At 39.7% G+C, this 19252-nt stretch overlaps 1 protein-coding gene across 2 annotated transcripts in view; it reads left to right on the plus strand.

The window, feature by feature from the left end:
- The first annotated feature begins 8871 nt into the window (after window positions 1–8871).
- The window catches only part of BLTP1 (bridge-like lipid transfer protein family member 1), a 134961-nt gene continuing 124580 nt past the window's right edge, over window positions 8872–19252 (plus strand). For both annotated transcript variants that reach the window (XM_081134323.1, XM_081134324.1), the window contains exons 1-4: window positions 8872–9151; window positions 10572–10657; window positions 15650–15779; window positions 18176–18292. In XM_081134323.1, the coding sequence (XP_080990449.1) occupies window positions 15683–15779; window positions 18176–18292 (214 nt within the window). In that variant the 5' untranslated portion in view covers window positions 8872–9151; window positions 10572–10657; window positions 15650–15682. The remainder of the gene's footprint in view (window positions 9152–10571; window positions 10658–15649; window positions 15780–18175; window positions 18293–19252) is intronic.

Raw genomic sequence — 19252 nt, forward strand, 5'->3', positions numbered from 1 at the left:
CAGAGCCAAGACTCAAACTATAGGAGAACATTTATTTAGAAAATCAGAGAGGCAGAAGTAATTCATAGAAGAAATGGGCTTAGGAAACAAGTTATACAGGCAAAGGAAGGGCCCTTGGAGCTTAGAAATGAAGAAGGTAAAGGTGCTGCACCTGAGGGGATGTGGAGGGGGAAGGGAGAGCACACTGTTCCTCTGTCCTGAGAGTTTTAAGGGTGAAGTTTTTAGGGGAGGTCCCAGGGAAAGATCACAATAGAATATTCAGCAGCTTTTCAGGTGTGTTCTTTCAGGGTTGTGGTCTCCACTGATTGATTGGTCAGTGCCAGGGCAGGGGGTCATTATTTAATGCAGCTGATCCTGAGGTCAACTGTGGGGTCACTTGTCTGGTTTTGCTGCTTTTCTGGACCTGGAGGTGAAATACAACTGAGGCCTAGATGTTATCTCTAGGGAGGAAAGGCAGGGGGTCCAAACCAGATGACCAGTGGTATGCTAGGGGAGGAAAAGCCACCTTGGGGATGAGGTCCCAGGTCCCATCCCACAATTGTCCGTTGCTAGGCATCTGGGGTTTTTCACCCTGGTGACCTTCTGTAGTATAGGAGGTGTTTGTCTTGTGAAGGCAGCCAAGTGGAAAGGCCATCTACAGAGGCATTTATAGATCTCACAAAACAGCAATAAAACCTAATAGTGGAGTCTGCTTTGTAGTTTAGTGCTATCTTGTTTTAGTGTCATTTTGTGTGAGGCAGGATAATAAGAACCTATGGAAATTCTTTGACAAGTGAAATAAGGGAAACTGAGACAAAATGATTAAACAAGGCCAAATGATTTGAGCAGCTTACAGCCAGCTAATGAATCACTTTATCTTCCCTAACCAAGCACACTTAGGAGGAAATGGTTTACACATTCCAGACCTTCTTAGGACAGAATGGCCTCAGTGTGGGTCCCTCTTCAATGACTTTTTTTTTCTTTTTTTTGTTAATTCTCACAGGATATTTTTTCCATTGTTTTTCAGAGAGAGTGGAAGGGAGGAAGGGGGTGGGAGAGAGAGAGAAACATTGATATGAGAGAGATACATTGACTGGTTGTCTCCTGTAGGAGCCGTCCGGGGTGGGAACCTGCAACCCAGGTACATGCCTTTGACCAAGAATCAAACTCATGACCCTTCAGTGGTTAGGGCTGATGCTCTAACTGCTTAGCCATTAAAAATATGTTTTTATTGATTTCAGAGAGAGGAAGGGAGAAGGAGAGAAATAGAAGCATCGATGATGAGAGAGAGTTGTTGATCGGCTGCCTCCTGCATGTCCCCTACTGGGGATCGAACCCGCAACCCAGGCATGTGCCCTGACAGGGAATCAAACCTCAATCTTCTGGATCATAGGTTCACACTCAACCACTGAGCCATGCTGGCCAGGTGGGACCATCTACTTATTTGAAAGGCATTGTGCAGAGCCCCAGTTAGTGACTAAACTGTTTGGCGTGGGGAAAGGGGGAAGGATTCTCCCACCTTAAGTGTGGGGTTGAAACCCATCACCCTACCTATGGAGCCTTCTGGACTGCTCATCCTGTGGGGATAGCAGCATGAAGGAGAAGGGCAGATTGGGGATTTGGGGCCAGCTCTGCAGAGAGTTGAGTGCATGAGTAGAGCTGGGAATCTCAGCTCCCACCTTCCTGAAACCAGCCTCATGGAGAGATATATCCTCCATGGGGCTGATTTGGTACTACCTCCTGCTTGGACCTGTGGTGTGAGGGCACTAATTCCATGCAGAGCTGGGATTTTTGGACTCTGTCCCCTAAGAAGGCCTTTATTGGGGAGACAGATGAGAAAGTGCTGGGCTTTGTGACTGCATTGTGCGGAGGCTGATCTGAGCTCCCTGTGAGTTCAGCCAGCCAATCCTGGGAAGGAGAGGTAGAACTCATCTTCTCCTCCTGCAGGCTGGGAACACCACCCCTAATAGAAGACTAGTTCAGCTCTGTGATGTCCTGGATACCCACAGTGGGCACAGTTCTCAACCAAAGACTCTTTTGAATAATCCCACTGAGACCAGGGCAGCTGAAACTGCTCTTGCAGAGAAGACTGCAGGCTGTACCCAAACCAAACCTGCAGCAGGCCACCTAAGGGGTAACTAGAGTTTGAGTCTCTGGCAGGGACTGAGGAGTTTGGCTTTGAAACAGAGACTAAATTCCACCCCCCACCCCCCCCTGACTGCTCAGTCTCTAAGCAGGGGGCCCATTAGCCTGAGCTAGGCTAGTCTGGGTCCACCCTAAAGACTCTCTTTGGAAGGCACTGGAGGAAGACTGGCAACCTCAGGGGAAGGCAGCCTCAAACCTCAGGGAGCCTCAAACTCACCACAAATCTGCTCCCTGCTCTAAGCTAGAAGAAACTGACCCATTTACACAGATTGATCCCTCCTATGAACACACAGGTCTAGCAGACACAGACACAATGGTAATAAATGGTAATAAAGGTTTACCTCTATAGACACCTAGCCTGAAGGGTTAACAAACTGTGCCACCGAGCCATCAAGACATCTTGAGACTGCACCTACAAAGCAGATTGCACACCATGGTCTGGGTTGAGCTTCATACTCAATCAGCCTGAGGGGCGATCCCAATCACAAAGGGGCCATCAGCAACCAGGACCCCATTACAACAGGAGGGCCCAAACAACCCACACAAGAGACATTCCTAGAGCACCCAGCTCAGACGATCAAGGAGACTGCGACACCTACAACAGAAGGTCATCCCACCAAAACTGGGAGTCATAATAGTACTTTCTAAAACATAGAAATGAACATAAAGAGATAGCCAAAATGGGGGAAACAGGCCCCAAATGAAAGAATAGGAGGAATCTTCAGAAAAAGAACTAAATGAAATGAATGCAAGCATTTTATCAGATAGAGACTTCAAAGTAATGATTATAAGGATGAGCAAGGAGCTTAGTGAAAGCAACAATATAAAGAAGGATATAAAACCATGAAAAATAATTAGTCAGAAATGAAGAATGCCATATTTTAAATGCAGAATACACTGGAAGGAATTGCCAGTTGACTGGATGAGGCAGAGAGTTTATCAGTGAATAAGGAGACAAAATAGAAAAAAATCACTCAATCAGAACAGAAAAAGGGCAAAATAATTAAAAAGCAGGAGGATACTGTAAGGGAATTTTGGGACAACATGAAATGTAACAACATCCACATCATAGGGATACCAGAAAAAGAAGAAAGTGAATAAGGGATAGAGAACTTGTTTGAAGAAATAATGACAGAAAACTTCATTAGCCTGGTAAGGGAAAATATCACACAAGTTCAGGAAGCAGAGAGAGTCCCAAACAAGATAAACACAAATAGACTCACACCAAGACACATAATTACAATGGCCAAGATCAAACACAAAGAGAATCTTAAAGGCAGCAAGAGAGAAATAGTTACCTACAAATGAGTTCCCATAAGGCTGTCAGCTGATCTCTCAACAGAAACACTTCAGGCCAGAAGAGATTGGCATGAAGTATTCAAAATAATGAAAAGCAAGAACCTGCAACCAAGACTGCTCTAATCAAGCAAGGCTATCATTTAAAACCAAAGGCAAAATAAAGAGCTTCCCAGACAAAAGAAGACTAAAGGGTTACATTACTATCAAACCAGGATTGCGAGAAATGCTAAAGTGACTGCTTTGGGAAGAAGAAGAAATAGAGAGAGAGAGAGGAACATAGGCATAAAGAAAAAAATGGTAATAAATAAGCACCTATCAATAGTAAGCTTAAATATAAATGGATTAAATAATCCAATCGAAAGACATAGAGTAGCCAAATGGATGAGAAAACACAACCCATATATATATATATATATATGTTGTCTACAAGAGACTCACCTCAGAACAAAAGATACTCATAGGCTGAAAGTGAAGGGATAGAAAAAAATATTCCATGCAAATGAAAAAAAAAAAAAAAGCTAGGGTGGCAATACTTATATATAACAAAATAGACTTCAAAACAAAGGCCATACCAAGAGACAAAGAAAGTCACTACATAATATTAAAGGGATTGATCCAACAGGAGGATATAACCTTTCTAAACATATATGCATCCAATCTAGGAACACCTACATATATGAAATTATTTTTGGTGGACTTTAAGAGAGAGATTGACAGGAATATAGTCATTGTAGGGGACTTTAACACCCCACTGTCATCAGTGGATAGATCTTCCAGACAAAATATCAACAAGGAAACAGAGACCTTAAATGACACACTAGATCAGATGGATTTAATTGATAGTTATAGAACATTTCAAGCAGCAGAATATACTTTCTTGTCAAGTGCACATGGAACATTCTCAAAGACAGACCACATGTTAGGAAACAAAAGAATTCTCAATAAATTTAAGAAGATTGAAATCATATAGAGCATCTTTTCCAACCACAATGGTATGAAACTAGAAATCAACCATGACAAAAAAACCCCTCAAAAATATTAAAACACATGGAAGCTAAATAGCATGTAATTAAACAATAAAGGATTACCAATGAGATCAACATCATACTCAATGGGCAAGAGAGAAATAAAAAATTATCTGGAAACAAACTAAAATGAACATTCAACGACCCAATCTATGGGCACAGTGGAAGCAGTCCTGAGAGGGACGTTCATAGTTTTACAGGTCTACATCAAGAAGTAAAAAAAATCTCTAGTAGGCAATCTAACCCTACACCTAAAAGAATAGGAAAGAGAATAGCAGGAATAGCCCAGAGTAAGTAGAAGGAAGGAAATGATAGAGATCAGAGCAGAAATAAATGACATAGAAACCAAAAACAACAACAAAAAGGTCAATGAAACCTAAAGCTGGTTCTTTGAAAGGATAAACCTTTAAGACTGATGAACCTTTAACCTGGCCCATCAAGAAACAAAGAGAGTAGACCCAAATATGTATAATCAGAAATGAAAGAGGACAGGTAACAACAGACATCACAGAAGTACAAACGATTGTAAGGAAATATTACAAACAACCATATGCAACAAAATAGGCAACCTGGGAAAAATGGACAAATTCCTAGAAATATACAATCTTCAAAAACTGAATCAGGAAGAAGCAGAACATCTGAATAGACCAATAACAACAACTAATGAAATCGAAGCAGTAATAAAAAGACTTGCAGCAGTCAAAAGTCCTGGACTGGATGATTTCACCAGTGAATTTTACCAAACATTCATAGAAAAATTAACACCTATCCTCCTCAAGCGATTCCAAAAAATTCAAGAGGAGGGAACAATTCCAAGGTCTTTTTATGAAACCAGCATTATCCTAATACCAAAACCAGATAAAACACTACAAAGAAAGAAAATTATAGGTCAATATCCCTGATGAACATAGGTGCTAAAATCCTCAACAAAATATTAGCAAATCAGATCCAGCAATGCATTATATAAATATCATACACCATGATCAAGTGGGATTTATTCCAGGGATACAAGGCTGATACAATATCAACAAATTAATAAATGTGATACATGACATAAACAAAATGAAACACAAAAATCACATGATCACAAAAAAATCAATAGATGCAGAAAAAGCATTTAACAAATTCCAGTACCCATTTCCGATAAAAACTCTCAGCAAAGTGGGAACAGAGGGATAATACCTCAACCTAATAAAGGCCATATATGAAAAATCTACAGTCAACACCATACTCAATGGGCAAAAACTAAAAGCGTTTCCCTTAAGATCAGGAACAAGACAGGGATACCCCCTTTCACCACTCTTATTCAACATAGTTCTAGAAATTCTAGCCACAGTGATCAGACAACAAGAAGAAATAAAAGTCATCTAAGTTGGAAAGGGGGAAATAAAACTATCATATAACATGATATTATGCATAGAAAACCCCAAAGATGCCATCAAAAAAACTACTATATCTAATAAATATTTGGAAACTTTGCAGGATACAAATTTAATATCCAGAAATCAATGGCATTTTTATACACCAATAATGAACTATGAGAAAGAGAAACTAAGAAACCAACCCCATTTGCTATTGCAACAACAACAACAAAATAAGGTACCTAGCAATAAATTTAACCAAGGAGGTAAAAGACCTGTACTCAGAAAACTATATGACATTGAAGAAAAAAATTAAGGAAGATACGAATAAGTGGAAGCATATGCCATGTTCATGGATTGGAAGAAGTAACATCATTAAAATGCCCATACTACCCAAAGCAGTCTATAGATTCAATGAAATTCCTATTAAAATGGGATATTTCAAAGAATTAGAAAGATATTACAAAAATTTATATGGAACCAATAGACTCTGAATAGCCACAGCAATCTTGAGAAAAAAGAACAAAGTTGGAGGTATTACAATACCAGATATCAAGGCCATTGTAATCAAAACGGCCTGGTACTGGCATAAAAACAGACATATAGACCAATGGAACAGAACAGAGAGCCCAGAAATCAACCCATGCCTCTATGGTCAATTAATATTTGACAAGGAGGCAAGAGCATACAATGGAGTAAAGACAGTCTCATCAATAAATGGTGCTGGGAAAATCGGACAGGCAGATGCAAAAAAATGAAACTAGACCATATGCAAGACTGAACTCAAAATGGATAAAAGACTTAAATGTAGGTCAAGAAACCATACAGATCCTAAAGAAAACATAGGCAGTAAAATCTCAGACATCTCTTCCAGCAATATAGATATATACATATATATACACATATACATATATATACATATATATATATAATTTTTTAAATCCTCACCTGAGGATATTTTTTTCATTGCTTTTTCAGAGAGAGTGAAAGGGGGAGAGAGAAAAAAACATTGACATGAGAGAGACACATTGATTGGTTGCCTCCAGCACATGCCTCGACTGGGGCCACAGATCGAGCCTGCAACTGAAGTATGTGCTGTTAGGCCAGAATCAAACCTGGGACCCTTACAGTCCACAGGCTGACGCTCTTACCACTGAACCAAAACAGCTAGGGCTTTCATAGCAATATTTTTGCCAATACATCTCTGAGGGCATGGGAAACAGGAAAATAAACAAATGGGACTACATCAAACTAAAAAGCTTCTGCACAGCAAAAGAAACCATCAACAAAATGAAAAAAGAAGCCATGGTATGGGAGAACATATTCACATATGAAAAGGGGTTAATTTTCAAAATGTATAAAGAACTTATACAACTCAACACCAGGAAGACAAACAATCTGATTAAAAAATGGGCAAAAGGCCCTGCTGGCGTGGCTCAGTGGCTGAGCGTCGACCTATGAACCAGGAGGTCATGGTTCAATTCCCCATCAGGGCACATGTCCAGGTAGCGGGCTCTATCCCCAGTAGGGGCCGTGCAGGAGGCAGCTGATTGATGATTCTCTCTCACCATTGATGTTTCTATCTCTTCCTCTCCCTTTCTCTCTCTGAAACCAATAAAAACATGAAATAAAAAAACTACAATGAGGTTTCACTTCCAACCTGTCACAATGGCTACTTAAGTAATAAAGTGCATGGTTCCAAAATTTTTTTCTTTAGGAATGTTAAGTATATTCTCCCACTATCCTATCAAAAATTGGATATTATCAACCCAGCCCAGTGTGGTTCAGCGGTTGAGTGTCAACCTAGGAGATTGAGGTTTGATTCCCAGTCAAGGCACATGCCTGGGTTGCGGGCTTGATCCCCAGCTGGGGGCCTGCAGGAGGCAGCCCATCAATGACTCTCTCATCATTGATGTTTCTATCTCTCTCCCTTTCTCTCCCTCCCTTCCTCTCTCTGAAATCAATAAAGATATATTAAAAAAAAATTGGATGTTATCAATGTACATTTTTGAGTCAACTTCTTTGGGTCACAGAGTGTCTAGATATGTGGTCACACATTATTCTGTTTTTTTCTGTGAGAATGTTTTTGGATGAGATTAACATTTAAATTAGTGGACTGAGTAAAGCAGGTTTACCTCCGTGATGTAGGTGAGCCTCATCCAGTTAGCTGAATGCACAATTGAACAAAAGTCTGACCCTCCTAAGTAAAAGAATTTTCCTGCCTGACAGCCTTCAAGCTGGAATATTAGCTCTCTGCCTGATAAGCTTTTAATTAGCTCTTTCTGGTTCCACATCACTCTACCATACCATAGATTCAAACCAGGACATTAGCTTTGTAGATTTCGGACTTGCCAGCCTCCATAATCACATAAACTGATTCCTTATAATAATACCACCCAGCCCCCCTCTATATATGATATAACCCTCGCTGTACCTCAGTTTTTCATTTGTGAAATGTAAAGAAATGGGGATAAGAGTGTTTAGTGCAGCCCTGGCTGGTGTTGCTCAGTATCGGCTTGCACACTGAAGGTTTTCTGGTTTGATTCCAGTCAAGGGCATGTCCCTGGGATGCAGGTTGGATCCCTGCCCCAGGAGGGGGTAGTGCGGGAGGCAACCGATTGATGTGTCTCTCTCACACATCGATGTTTCTCTCTCTCTCTCTCTGTCTCTCTCTGTCTCTCTCTCTTCCCCCACCCCCCCTTCCTTCCTCCTTCCTTTCCACTCGATGGAAAACACATCCTTGGGTGAGGATTAAAAAAACAAAACAAAAAAATAAAAGAGTATTTACTTCACAGGATTTTGAGAGGATTAAGTGCTTAGAACAGCGCCTGGTCCATACTTAACACTTTTTGCAATTGCAGGTCTACTCGTCTTACGCGCATATTTCACATCTGCTTCAAGAAACCAGAAAACTTCCGCGGAGTTAAAGACTCTTCCCCGCTTGTGCCACCACAATTCGTGCCTCACGGTCTAAGCCCCGCCCCCAGCCCAGCGAGGGGCGGGGCGGGGCGGGGCGGGGCCAGCCGACTCCTGGGTAGGGCTGGGCCGGCTTGCCTGGAGGCGCAGGCGCCCTGACGTAGGACGTTAACAGTTGACGCAGTCGCAGAGCCGCCCGGCCCTAGCTCGGACCCCCGCCCCCATCTTCGTCCACCTCCCTCTGTGTCAGTGGCCTGTGCCCGCGTTGGACCTGCGGCGGCGCGACCGGTTGGCGGGGCTAAAAGGTGTGGGCGCGCGCAGAGCTCCGCAGGCCGCGTACGCTCGGCTCTCCTGCCGCTGCCCAAGGTCCTTGGCGTCCTCCGATGAGAGGCCGGACGGATCCGGGCCGCTCCGGCGCTCGCCCAGGTGAGGGGACGGGACCGGGTTCGGCTGGGTTCGGGTGGGTAGCACCCTGTCCAGCGTCTCTGGACCTCAGGCGGGTCGGAGTTGGGGAGGTTTGGCTTCGTCTCGGCTGCCTGCTGCGGTGTCGACACATCTCTTAGTCTTTTGCTATCCCTACCTGAAGCCTTGGGACCTGCACATCGATGTCGAAGGTCAATGGGAAGGCCTGGAAGGGCCCTGATGTCCGCTGGTGGGGTCTCCGATGCCCCAGCGGCCGGCGCGGCCGGTGAGGAGGCAGTGGGCGGCGCCCGCTTGCGGGTGTGGCCTCAGCTGGAAGGACTGTGCACCTGCAGGCTGCAGCTTCAGCCCTGCTAGCACCTGGTTGCTGGAGACTGCAGACTGCTTAGCATAGGGTCGACTGTCCCAGGACGGTGGAGCATTAGAACCCCCCTTTGCTCCCCAGGCATGGTGTGTTATGTATTCTGAATTGGTGCTTGCTGAGTGTGCACTATGGGAGAGTACACATTTCAGCGGAAACATTATCTTGGTCAAAGGGAGGTGAAAGGAAGTAGATTTTCCTCTTCAGAGTTATTAGCTGTCTCCCACCCACCACTGCACTGGTCTTAGTTTTGACTGTAGAAAGATAGGGACGCTGGTTAAAGGGAAAGAGTTCTTGTAAATTTCCCTTGTAAGGAAATCATGGTATTGGAACTGTCCAAGTGTGTAAGTTTCAGCTGGTTTCCTGTTGCTGCTTTCACTCCGTTTACGGCAATAAAGTTGATTTATTCTAAGTTAAGTAGACATATAAAGTATAAAAACAGATGAATTTACTAGGATATGTATCTTATAAAACCAGTGAGTGGTACATTATGTGCATATATTATCTCATGTAATCATCATAACAATGTTATCATGTAAGGCCTATTATTCTCATTTTACTGATGAGAGAACTAAAGCCCACAGCCCTAAGAAACAACTTGTCCAAAGTCAGAGCTGTGATTTAAACCAAGTGATCTGGCTCCAGGTTACAGCCCCTTAATTAGTATGATTTTCAGGGTGATTTTCATATGATAAGGAGTGTGCTAGGTGCTGGGAATAGGAAGGAAGCTGAGGAGCTGTTCTTGCCAGCAGTTTGAGAACTTTTTCAAGGCCACACTTTGAGAATGTTTTAAAGGTAGGATTTGACCTCTAGAACCCTCTACCAAAATCATACTCTTTCCATAAGTACAGTAAGTAATTTTCAAATGGTTGGTAGGCCATAGTTTGGATTCTAGATTTAGGAGTATTTATTGTTTGGAAACTTTAAAGAATGAAATGTAGAATTGAACTAACATTAAAGACTTTCACGCAGGTATAATCAAATCATTTAATCTGAGTTGGTAAAAATGCTGGTAAAGCCAGAATATCTTGTATAATTGGTTGAAATGCTGTTTTTTTTTTCCAGGTTTGTTAAGATGAAACACTTCAGATGGGCTTTCTGAAGATAAGGAGAAGGGAAAACAACATTGAAGACGCTGGGAATAAAAATGGGTAAATATTTTGGCTAAGTCAGAAAAAAATGTAATTTCCAATTAAAGCTCAGGTAGAGGAAATCTTTGGACTTTCTGTTTCAGTTGTGTTTTGATCTGCTTCAGTGGTCGAGGAGTGAGGGTTGGGTGGTGGTGGTGTATAACTTGACCTGCCAATCATGTTACTTGACTTTGGAACTACTGATACCTGACTGACAGTTGAGTCATGTGCTGAGCTTGTGTATTGGAAGAATAAGGCCACGGAAAGCTTTGTCTTGATTCTCTATCAAGTGTCGCTATTCTTTTCTCTCTTTTGTGAGCACATTAATCTGCCTGTGTTATAAAGGGTTTTAAAAAGAAATGAAAATTAGTTGACTTTTGGTTTGTTCTTCATAGAATAGTGTGTGTGGTTGAACTCAAGTATATTTCTTACTATGAGTTCTATGGAGAATAGTAGAAGATATGGTTAAACATGATTAAGAAACATTTAATTCATTTGAAGAATATTTAAACAGTACCATATGTCATGCATTATTTCAGACTTCTAATAATAGAGTAGTGGTTTTCATGCCCGGAAGAGTGCTAGAGTAGGGAATTTTTTTCTAGAAGGTAATATTTTTGTGAACCCATACATTTTCTTGATTTTATATGCAAGGATGTTTTTGGTTTATGTAAAAGACTGGGAAAGCAGCACTGTGTAGCCATATGGTAGATGTTTGTATTTATAATAAATCTTTCATATAATTTTAATTAATAAAGGAAGGTACTCTATTAGTGCTACTTTAAGGTACAGTGGGAAACTAGGATTCTTGCATACTTCATATTAGCATACTGTTTTTCATGTTAAATTTCAAAATTTCATGGGAGGTTAAGAAAATTAACTCTTTAATTTGAGGAAATTTCAGGGACTTTACATGTGACAAATAGAAGTGACATGGTCAGATAGGCAGTCTGGATGATGAATTGGAGAGAGATGAACTTGAAAGCATAGCGATCAAATGGAATCTGTGTAATAAAACCAGGTGGCAAATGAGAACCAGAAGTAAAGCAGGGCAAATGGGAATTAGGGGATGGAGATGACTAGACAGATGCAAAGGAGATAGAATGGGTAGGATTTAGTGGGCTTGAGGAAAAGTGGAGTCAGGGTACTTCCTAGTCACTGTCATGTTCAAGCACATAATATTTAATAAGTACTTGCAGGGTAAATGGAATGGATTACCTGATGTCTGGCTTGGGAAACTGAGTGGATTCTGGAGCCATTTCTGAGGGAGAATAGGAAGAGCAATAGATTGAGAACTTGGTTGGAGCAGATAAGTTCATTTGGGAGCTATTGTATTTGGGCCTCTGCAATTTCCACCAAGAAATGTCATTAGGCAGTTGTGTATATGGATCTGAGTTAGGAAGACCTATCTGAGGTATAAATTGTGGAGTCTCAGTTTATAGGTGATAGTTAAACACAGTGCAAATGGACGAGATCGCCCAGGGAGAACATGTGGAGTAATAGAAGTGAGGATTGGGTACACTAATACTTAAGGGTCAGGTGGAAGAAAAACACACCTCAAAGGAGATGGGGTGGGCAGGGAAGTAGGAAATCAGGAGAATCACATAAGTCAATGGAAGAACTGAGTTTGGAGGAAAGGAATGAATATTAGACATCTTTGAGACATCAAATAAAATGAGGACAGCAGAAGTATCCATTGGACATATCAGTTAAGAAGTTGTTGACCTGAGCAAGAGCAGTTATACAGGTGGAGCCAGTTCACACTGGGTAAATGATGAGGACATTGAAATACCTAATGCCATTTACTCTTTCAGCAAATTTGGTTTTAAGTAGAATAGAGAGAGGGTAGCTAAAGAGATGTATTTGAGAGAGAGCTTTTGTTTTTTAAAGGTATGAGTGATATGAATACATTTACAATACTTGCTGAGGATAAAAGCCATCAGGAAGAAAATATGAAGATAGCAGAATGAGGAAGAATAATTGGTAAAGCTGATTACTGACCAAGCTGGAAGGGATGCAAGTCAGAGTTACCTTAGATCGACTTCTGCCAAGACAGGAAGTAGGGAGGTGGTGATGATTATGGACACAGATAAATTGGTAGGAGGCAGAGTAGAGATTGCTTCAGAGTCCATGCAGGAGACTCCCACTTATGGTAGGAATAGGAAATGGTTTGCTCATGGGATTGGTAGCCTTTTTGGGGTGGGCTTGCTGACTCCTGATCTTTTCGTAAGAAGGAGGAGAGGAGAGTGAGGGTAGTTTAGCTTAAGATGACAGTTATGAACCATCTGGGTAGAGATACTTTGCAGATATCTTACAAAATTACCTTTCTTATACTTTGTATTAGTTATCTGTTGCTGAGTAACAAATTATCCCAAAACTCGGTGGCTTAAAACATTAATTATATCAGAACTTGGGTTGCTAAGCTGATTACTTCTGGTTTAGGGTCTAAGAGGTTATAGCCAAGATCTTGGCTGGGACCCCAGTCATCTGGGGACTCAATTGGGCTGGAGGAATTGCCTCCATGATGGTTCACTCACATGGCTGTTGGCTGGAGGCCTCAAATCTGTACCACGTGGGCCTCTCTAGGGCTTCTTACGTGTCCTAACAAGGCAGCTGATTTCCTCAGAACAGATGATCCTAGAGAGAGAGCAAGGAGGAGGCCGTGATGCCATCTGTGACCTAGTCACACACCATTGTTTCTGCCATACTCTTTTAGAATTGTATCATTAAGTCCAGACCACATTTGGGAGGGAAATTAATTACTCCACCTCTTGAAGGGAGGAAGATCAAAGAATTTTTGGACATATTTTAAAACTACCACATACCTTCTATCAATAGTCAATTTACTTAGGGAACAAAGTTCTTTAAAAATATGTAGATATAGCCTTTATGACCAGGTAAGAGGAAGGTGCAGAAAAGTGATGAGGGTTCAGTTGGATTTGGTTCACTTCACAGTGTGGCCTTCTTTGCTGCTAATCAGACTCCATAACTTGCTGTGTTACTGCTGTGGTTATTTAAAACAAAAATGACTGCTGATCTTTGATTTAATGGATGACCCCTTTAGAAGGAAAAGTGCCATAGTGGGCAAAATATGAATTCCTTCTTATACCAAAGTATGAATTTTGGTAACATTTGTATTAGCTCCTAAACTAGAGTCTAGAACTCCAGAGGAAGGAACTCATTTTTCATAGAAAAGAAATGGAAAACCAAGAGATTGTTACCAATCTCAGTGAACATAAGTGATGATAAGAGGTAATAGAACACATAGACTCTGAAGCCAGACAGTCTAGGTTATGATCCCAGGTGGGCCCTTAGCTGTGTTTGTACTTAGCTTCTGCCACAGTTTTCTCATCTGTAAAATGGGGAATTGTAAATGGATAGTTATTTGTGATGGTTTGATGAGTAAATACATGTACAGTGTTTGGAACAGTGCCTGTTCACATAGTAAGCAGTTAATAAATGTTAGACATTGCTATGGGAGCTCTATTTTCATGGTGAGCTGATTCCATATAATTAACATTTCAAAGAGTAAGATAACATCGACCAAAATGTTTAGAGTCTAGACTTTAAACTCTCCACCTTATTTGTCCTTTGTGAAGCATGTTTCTTTTTTCTTTTTTTTTTTAAAAATATATCTTTATTGATTTCAGAGAGAGGAAAGGAGGGGGAGAGAGAGAGATAGAAACATCAATGATGAGAGAGTCATTGATCAGCTGCAGCCCGCAACCTGGGCATGTGCCCTGACCGGGAATCGAACCCCTATCTCCCAGATCCTAGGTCGATGCTCAACTGCTGAGCCACACCCAGCCGGGCTGTGAAGCATGTTTCTATCTAGCTCCATATCCATTTTAAGCACTGTGTCAGATGTCACCAGTAGTATTATATGTCATATTCCTGAAGTAGCCTTTAAAAATTTTTTTTTACATAAAAGTTCAGTTTCAATTGGAGCAATATTTTCAGCTCATAGGAATTGGCTATTAAATGAATCTGTTGAACTCTTTGCATAGCAACATTCTAATAAAAAATACTTTCTTTGAACTTGATATGAGGAGAGTGTTGGTGAACACATGTGACCAGTTTTTTCCTCCCTCTCTCCCCACATCCAAAGACCCTATTTTGTTGGGTGGCTAGTTTGAAGATGTGTTGGGGAAAGTGAGGTTTGCTATAGTGCAACATTTTTGTGAGGTGATACTTCTTAGATGTAAAACATTCTTCCATATATAACATGAAGAACCATTTTTGGTGTGGGGCTTTTATGATACTCCTTGGTCTGGTTGTTAAAGCAAAAGTCATGTAATGAATTAGTTTATACTAATAACACATGGTAATAATTAATGGTAGCTATTATTGACTTACTCTAAAGTTATCTTTGTATTTTAATTGGGAATAGTGTCTAATGCTTTATTTAAAGGAATGGATGGTGGAATTTTAGGCCTTGTATCCTGATGTTGAGTGGTAGTGTGTGAGGGCTCCCCATTCTGGCCTCTGTACTCCATTTTAAATGAGGTTTCCCTTCATTAATTTTTACCATACTTAACTCCCTTCTTATTGTTGAGATAAATATTTTTGCATATATTTCAGAATAATGATGTCCTTTTTATTTGGATCCAGAGTAACTGACCCTGAGTCTCTACTCATACTTAGAATGGTGAAATCAGGACATTAAAAACATGATTTGCCCTGCCGGGTGTGACTCAGAGGTTGAGCATCGACCTAGGGTTCTGGAGACAGAGGTTCGATTCCCAGTCAGGGCACATGCCCGGGTTGCGGGCTCGATCCCCAGGGGGTGTGTGCAGGAGGCAGCTGATCAATGACTCTCTCATCATTGATGTTTTTCTCTCTCTGTCTCTCCCCCTTCCTCTTTCTGTAATTTTGCATTCTTATCATTGAAGGAACAAGAATGTGATTTAATAAACTTCCATATTTATTAAATTCACCTTTTTTCCCCTTACATGATTTTCCTTGCAGATTAATAAATCTCTGATTCTAAATTTAACCTTTGAACTCTTTTAGACCTTTAGATGCTGCCCTGGAAAAACTTTAGTAATGGATCAAAGGAAGAACGAGAGTATTGTTCCTAGTATCACACAATTAGAAGATTTTCTTACAGAACACAATTCCAATGTTGTGTGGCTCCTCGTTGGTAAGTAGAATGTATTTTCTTATATATTACTGCTTTTTATGGATGGAATAACAACTGCCAAATTTTGAGCAGTGGTTGGCTGAGGTTGGAATGCTTAAATGCCATTTGTCTATGTTTTGGAAAGAAGATTTAATTTATGTTTCTATGAATTTGCTCTAGGAGCTGCTCTGGAAAACTTTTCTTAGGCTGCCTCCCTGTCCGACTCAGGGGAGGGGGAGGAGAGACGTACTTACCTTCTCTTCCTGTTTTCAGGCCCACTTCCTATCCCCATCCCAAAACACACACACACACACACACACACACACACACAAACACACACACACACACACACACACACACACACTCACACACACTTTTGTTTGCTTTGTTATAAAAGTGATAAATCCTTAAGGTAAAATAGAATGTATATGTGCCTATTTAACCTCATCTCTTTCCTCACTCCTTACCCACTTGGCAGTGGGCTCTAGTAATAACTTTTTTTGTCTAATATTTCAAAAGTTTTCTAGGTGCATACAAATAATACAAAAGAGTGTATAACTAAATGGCAGAGAGACAGATGGAATATGAGTGAATAAATGTATATGATCAAATGAAAGAGAGAAATACTAACAATAATATCTAGGAAGGAAGAGATTCCTGTAGCTAATACCCAGGAAGTGTTTGCGGAAGAACATTATTTGATTTGAATTTTGGGGTAGGAATTAAAATATGGAGAAGCAAATAGGAAGAGTTAGATGGGGTAAGAGAGGAAAAGGAGGCTAGTGATACTTACTGAGCATGTGGCTTCCCACTGAATGCTTAGAGCAAACTTATGAAGGTAGGCGTTATTCTTTTCCTTTAAACATGTTGGGGAATTGAGGCCCGTAAGGATCAAATGATCAGATTACACGGCTGAGTGTGTGCTTATACTTATTTCATGATACCACAGGAAAGGTGGTAGGGACTCTGGTAGAGGGGAAGTGTATTTAGAAGGAATTATAATCTCATTAATTGTAGGATTGGATTACCAGTTAAACTTCGAGTTCTATTTTTCTAATGGATAAATGTAAACTATTATAAATTATTATTAATGAAAGCCAATACAAAAGTAAAATGAAATGCAAAACAGTATGAAATAGGACTTCATAAAAGCAGCATTGAAAATTATCTTTTAGTTTAATCAAGGGCAGAAACATTCCTTATTTCCTATCTGTCCCTTCTATTACCCAGAGTTTCTTTTTTCTGTTGTTTACAACTCCTTTAAGGAAAAAACAGCAGCAACAACCAGAAAAACATTGAGTAATTGTTTAATCTTGCTATTTTACTAGTGGCCTATGATAATTGAAGGAAGTGGGGGCATGACACAATGAAAAGGCCACAGTTCCTAGGTTGTTTAACACTAGAAGCATACTGTCTTAGCAAATACCTTATGCTTTTCTGATTGGCCCACAACAACCTGCTGTTGACACAGTGATTTACAGTAAGTAAGAATAATGATATATCATCAAAATAATTTTTCAAAAGAATTATTCTAGAAATAATTTTTATGGACACATCATAGTACTTGCTACATGATAGCTATTACCATCAATCTAAGCTACCCTATGAAATATTGTATAAGTGACTGCCTTGTTTTATCTTTATTAAATGATTTTTTTAAAAACTTAAAAACTTAATTTGATGTTGCTAAAAGGTTGCACATGTTAAATTGCTTTACATTATTTTGTCCTAATTTAGAAAATAATTACAGTTTTTAAATGGATAAGTTAAAAATTTATTATCAGAAAATGCTTTCTTGTGTTTTATCTTTTGTATATTCATAAGCTAGTTTTTTTTTTGAATATTATAAATTTTATAAGTGACTATAAATTTTATGACAAATGGTCAATTTGCAATATCATTTATGGTAGCTTATTCAGTAAAAGTAGGCATTCTTAAAAGGTTATTGTCTTATCGATTATAGCAAAGTAGTATGAGATATTCTATTTTATATAAATATGCCATTAAGTGGGCTAAATTCCTACTTATTTCCATTACTTTTTTAAAAGCAGAGTTTATTGATTTAAAAAAATCATTAATTTTCTTTCTTTTCTTTTTTTTTAAACATATTTTTATTTATTTCAGAGAAAGGAAGGGAGAGGAAGAGAGAGATAGAAACATCAGTGATGACCGTCATTGATAGGCTGCCTCCTGCACGCCCCCCACTGGGCATTGAGCCCAAAACCCGGGCATGTGCCCTGACTGGGAATCGAACCATGATCTCCTTGATCATAGGTCGATGCTCAACCACTGAGCCACGCCCGGCTGAGCCCTAACAGTTTTTTTTTTAGACCATTTACTAACAAAATCATCTTTTACTTACTAAAATATTAAGGTGATTGAAAGTGACATCCTTTTGCTTTTTTTTCCCCCAACAGCTACCATTTTATCCTGTGGTTGGATTATTTATCTCACATATTATAATTCTCGGAATGTTGGTCTTATTTTAACATTGGTTCTCAACAGATTATACAAACATGGCTATATCCATATTGGTGAGTTTGAGTGACCCTGCTTTTTTTCTTCTGTGTAATCTTGAGTTGTATATTATAAAGTTATGTCTTATAAACAGGTAGTAGCTTTAGAAATTTATCTTTGTTTCATGAAGGGATTTCTCTCATGCAGCACTCTGTGACAGGTTATGCCCTTTACCTCATTCTTTCTTCTTTTCTTCGTTCTGACTGCCAGAACAGTGTAAAAATAGTATCAATCAACCCTGCTGAACGCTTTGATCCTGAAGTTAAGTTTCATAGATTCCTAAACATTTTCTGATTAAGATAAAAAAACTGGGCTATAAATGACAATCAGTGGCTGCCATACTGAATGTGCTCTGATCAGGTGTACAACATTCTAATTGAGTAGTTAAGCATAAATTTTCAAATTAAAGCAGAAATTTTAATTTTGTTTCTCCATCATTCTTATTTCTTAAAGTGTTTCCATAGTTACTTTTGATTTTTTTGTTTATAAAAGATGCTCATGAAAATAATTTGAAAAATATAGATATAAAATATGGAAATAGAAATTTTTTCTTGATTTCACCATCCAGAGAAAGTTTCTAATGCTCAGTGAAGTATTTGCTGTTTTTTTTTTTTTCTTAAAGTAACCCATACTTTAAAGATCTGTAAGTTGGAATCATCTTGTGTATTTTATTTTGTGGCCTGCTTTATTAATGTAGTTCTGACTACTTATAAGTGGGAGGTTTGCCTATAGATAGGAGGGTGTATTAGGAAGTTATACATTCTGGAAAGTCCTAAACCAGTGAGAAAGGGGGAGGGGGACATTGAATAGAACCATTCTAACCTTCCCTGGAGTTGAATGCCTCTTAGTGGACATGAACTTCTCAAACATAAATAGTCTTCCATTAATTTGATGCAGTGACTGGTTCTTGGAATAATGGAGAAAAATGTGAATTAATCACTGCTTTGGATTTATTTAATAGTTGTGCATAATTAAGG

This window comes from Miniopterus schreibersii (genome assembly GCF_964146895.1).
Source record: "Miniopterus schreibersii genome assembly, chromosome: 4".
Lineage (NCBI taxonomy): Eukaryota > Metazoa > Chordata > Mammalia > Chiroptera > Miniopteridae > Miniopterus > Miniopterus schreibersii.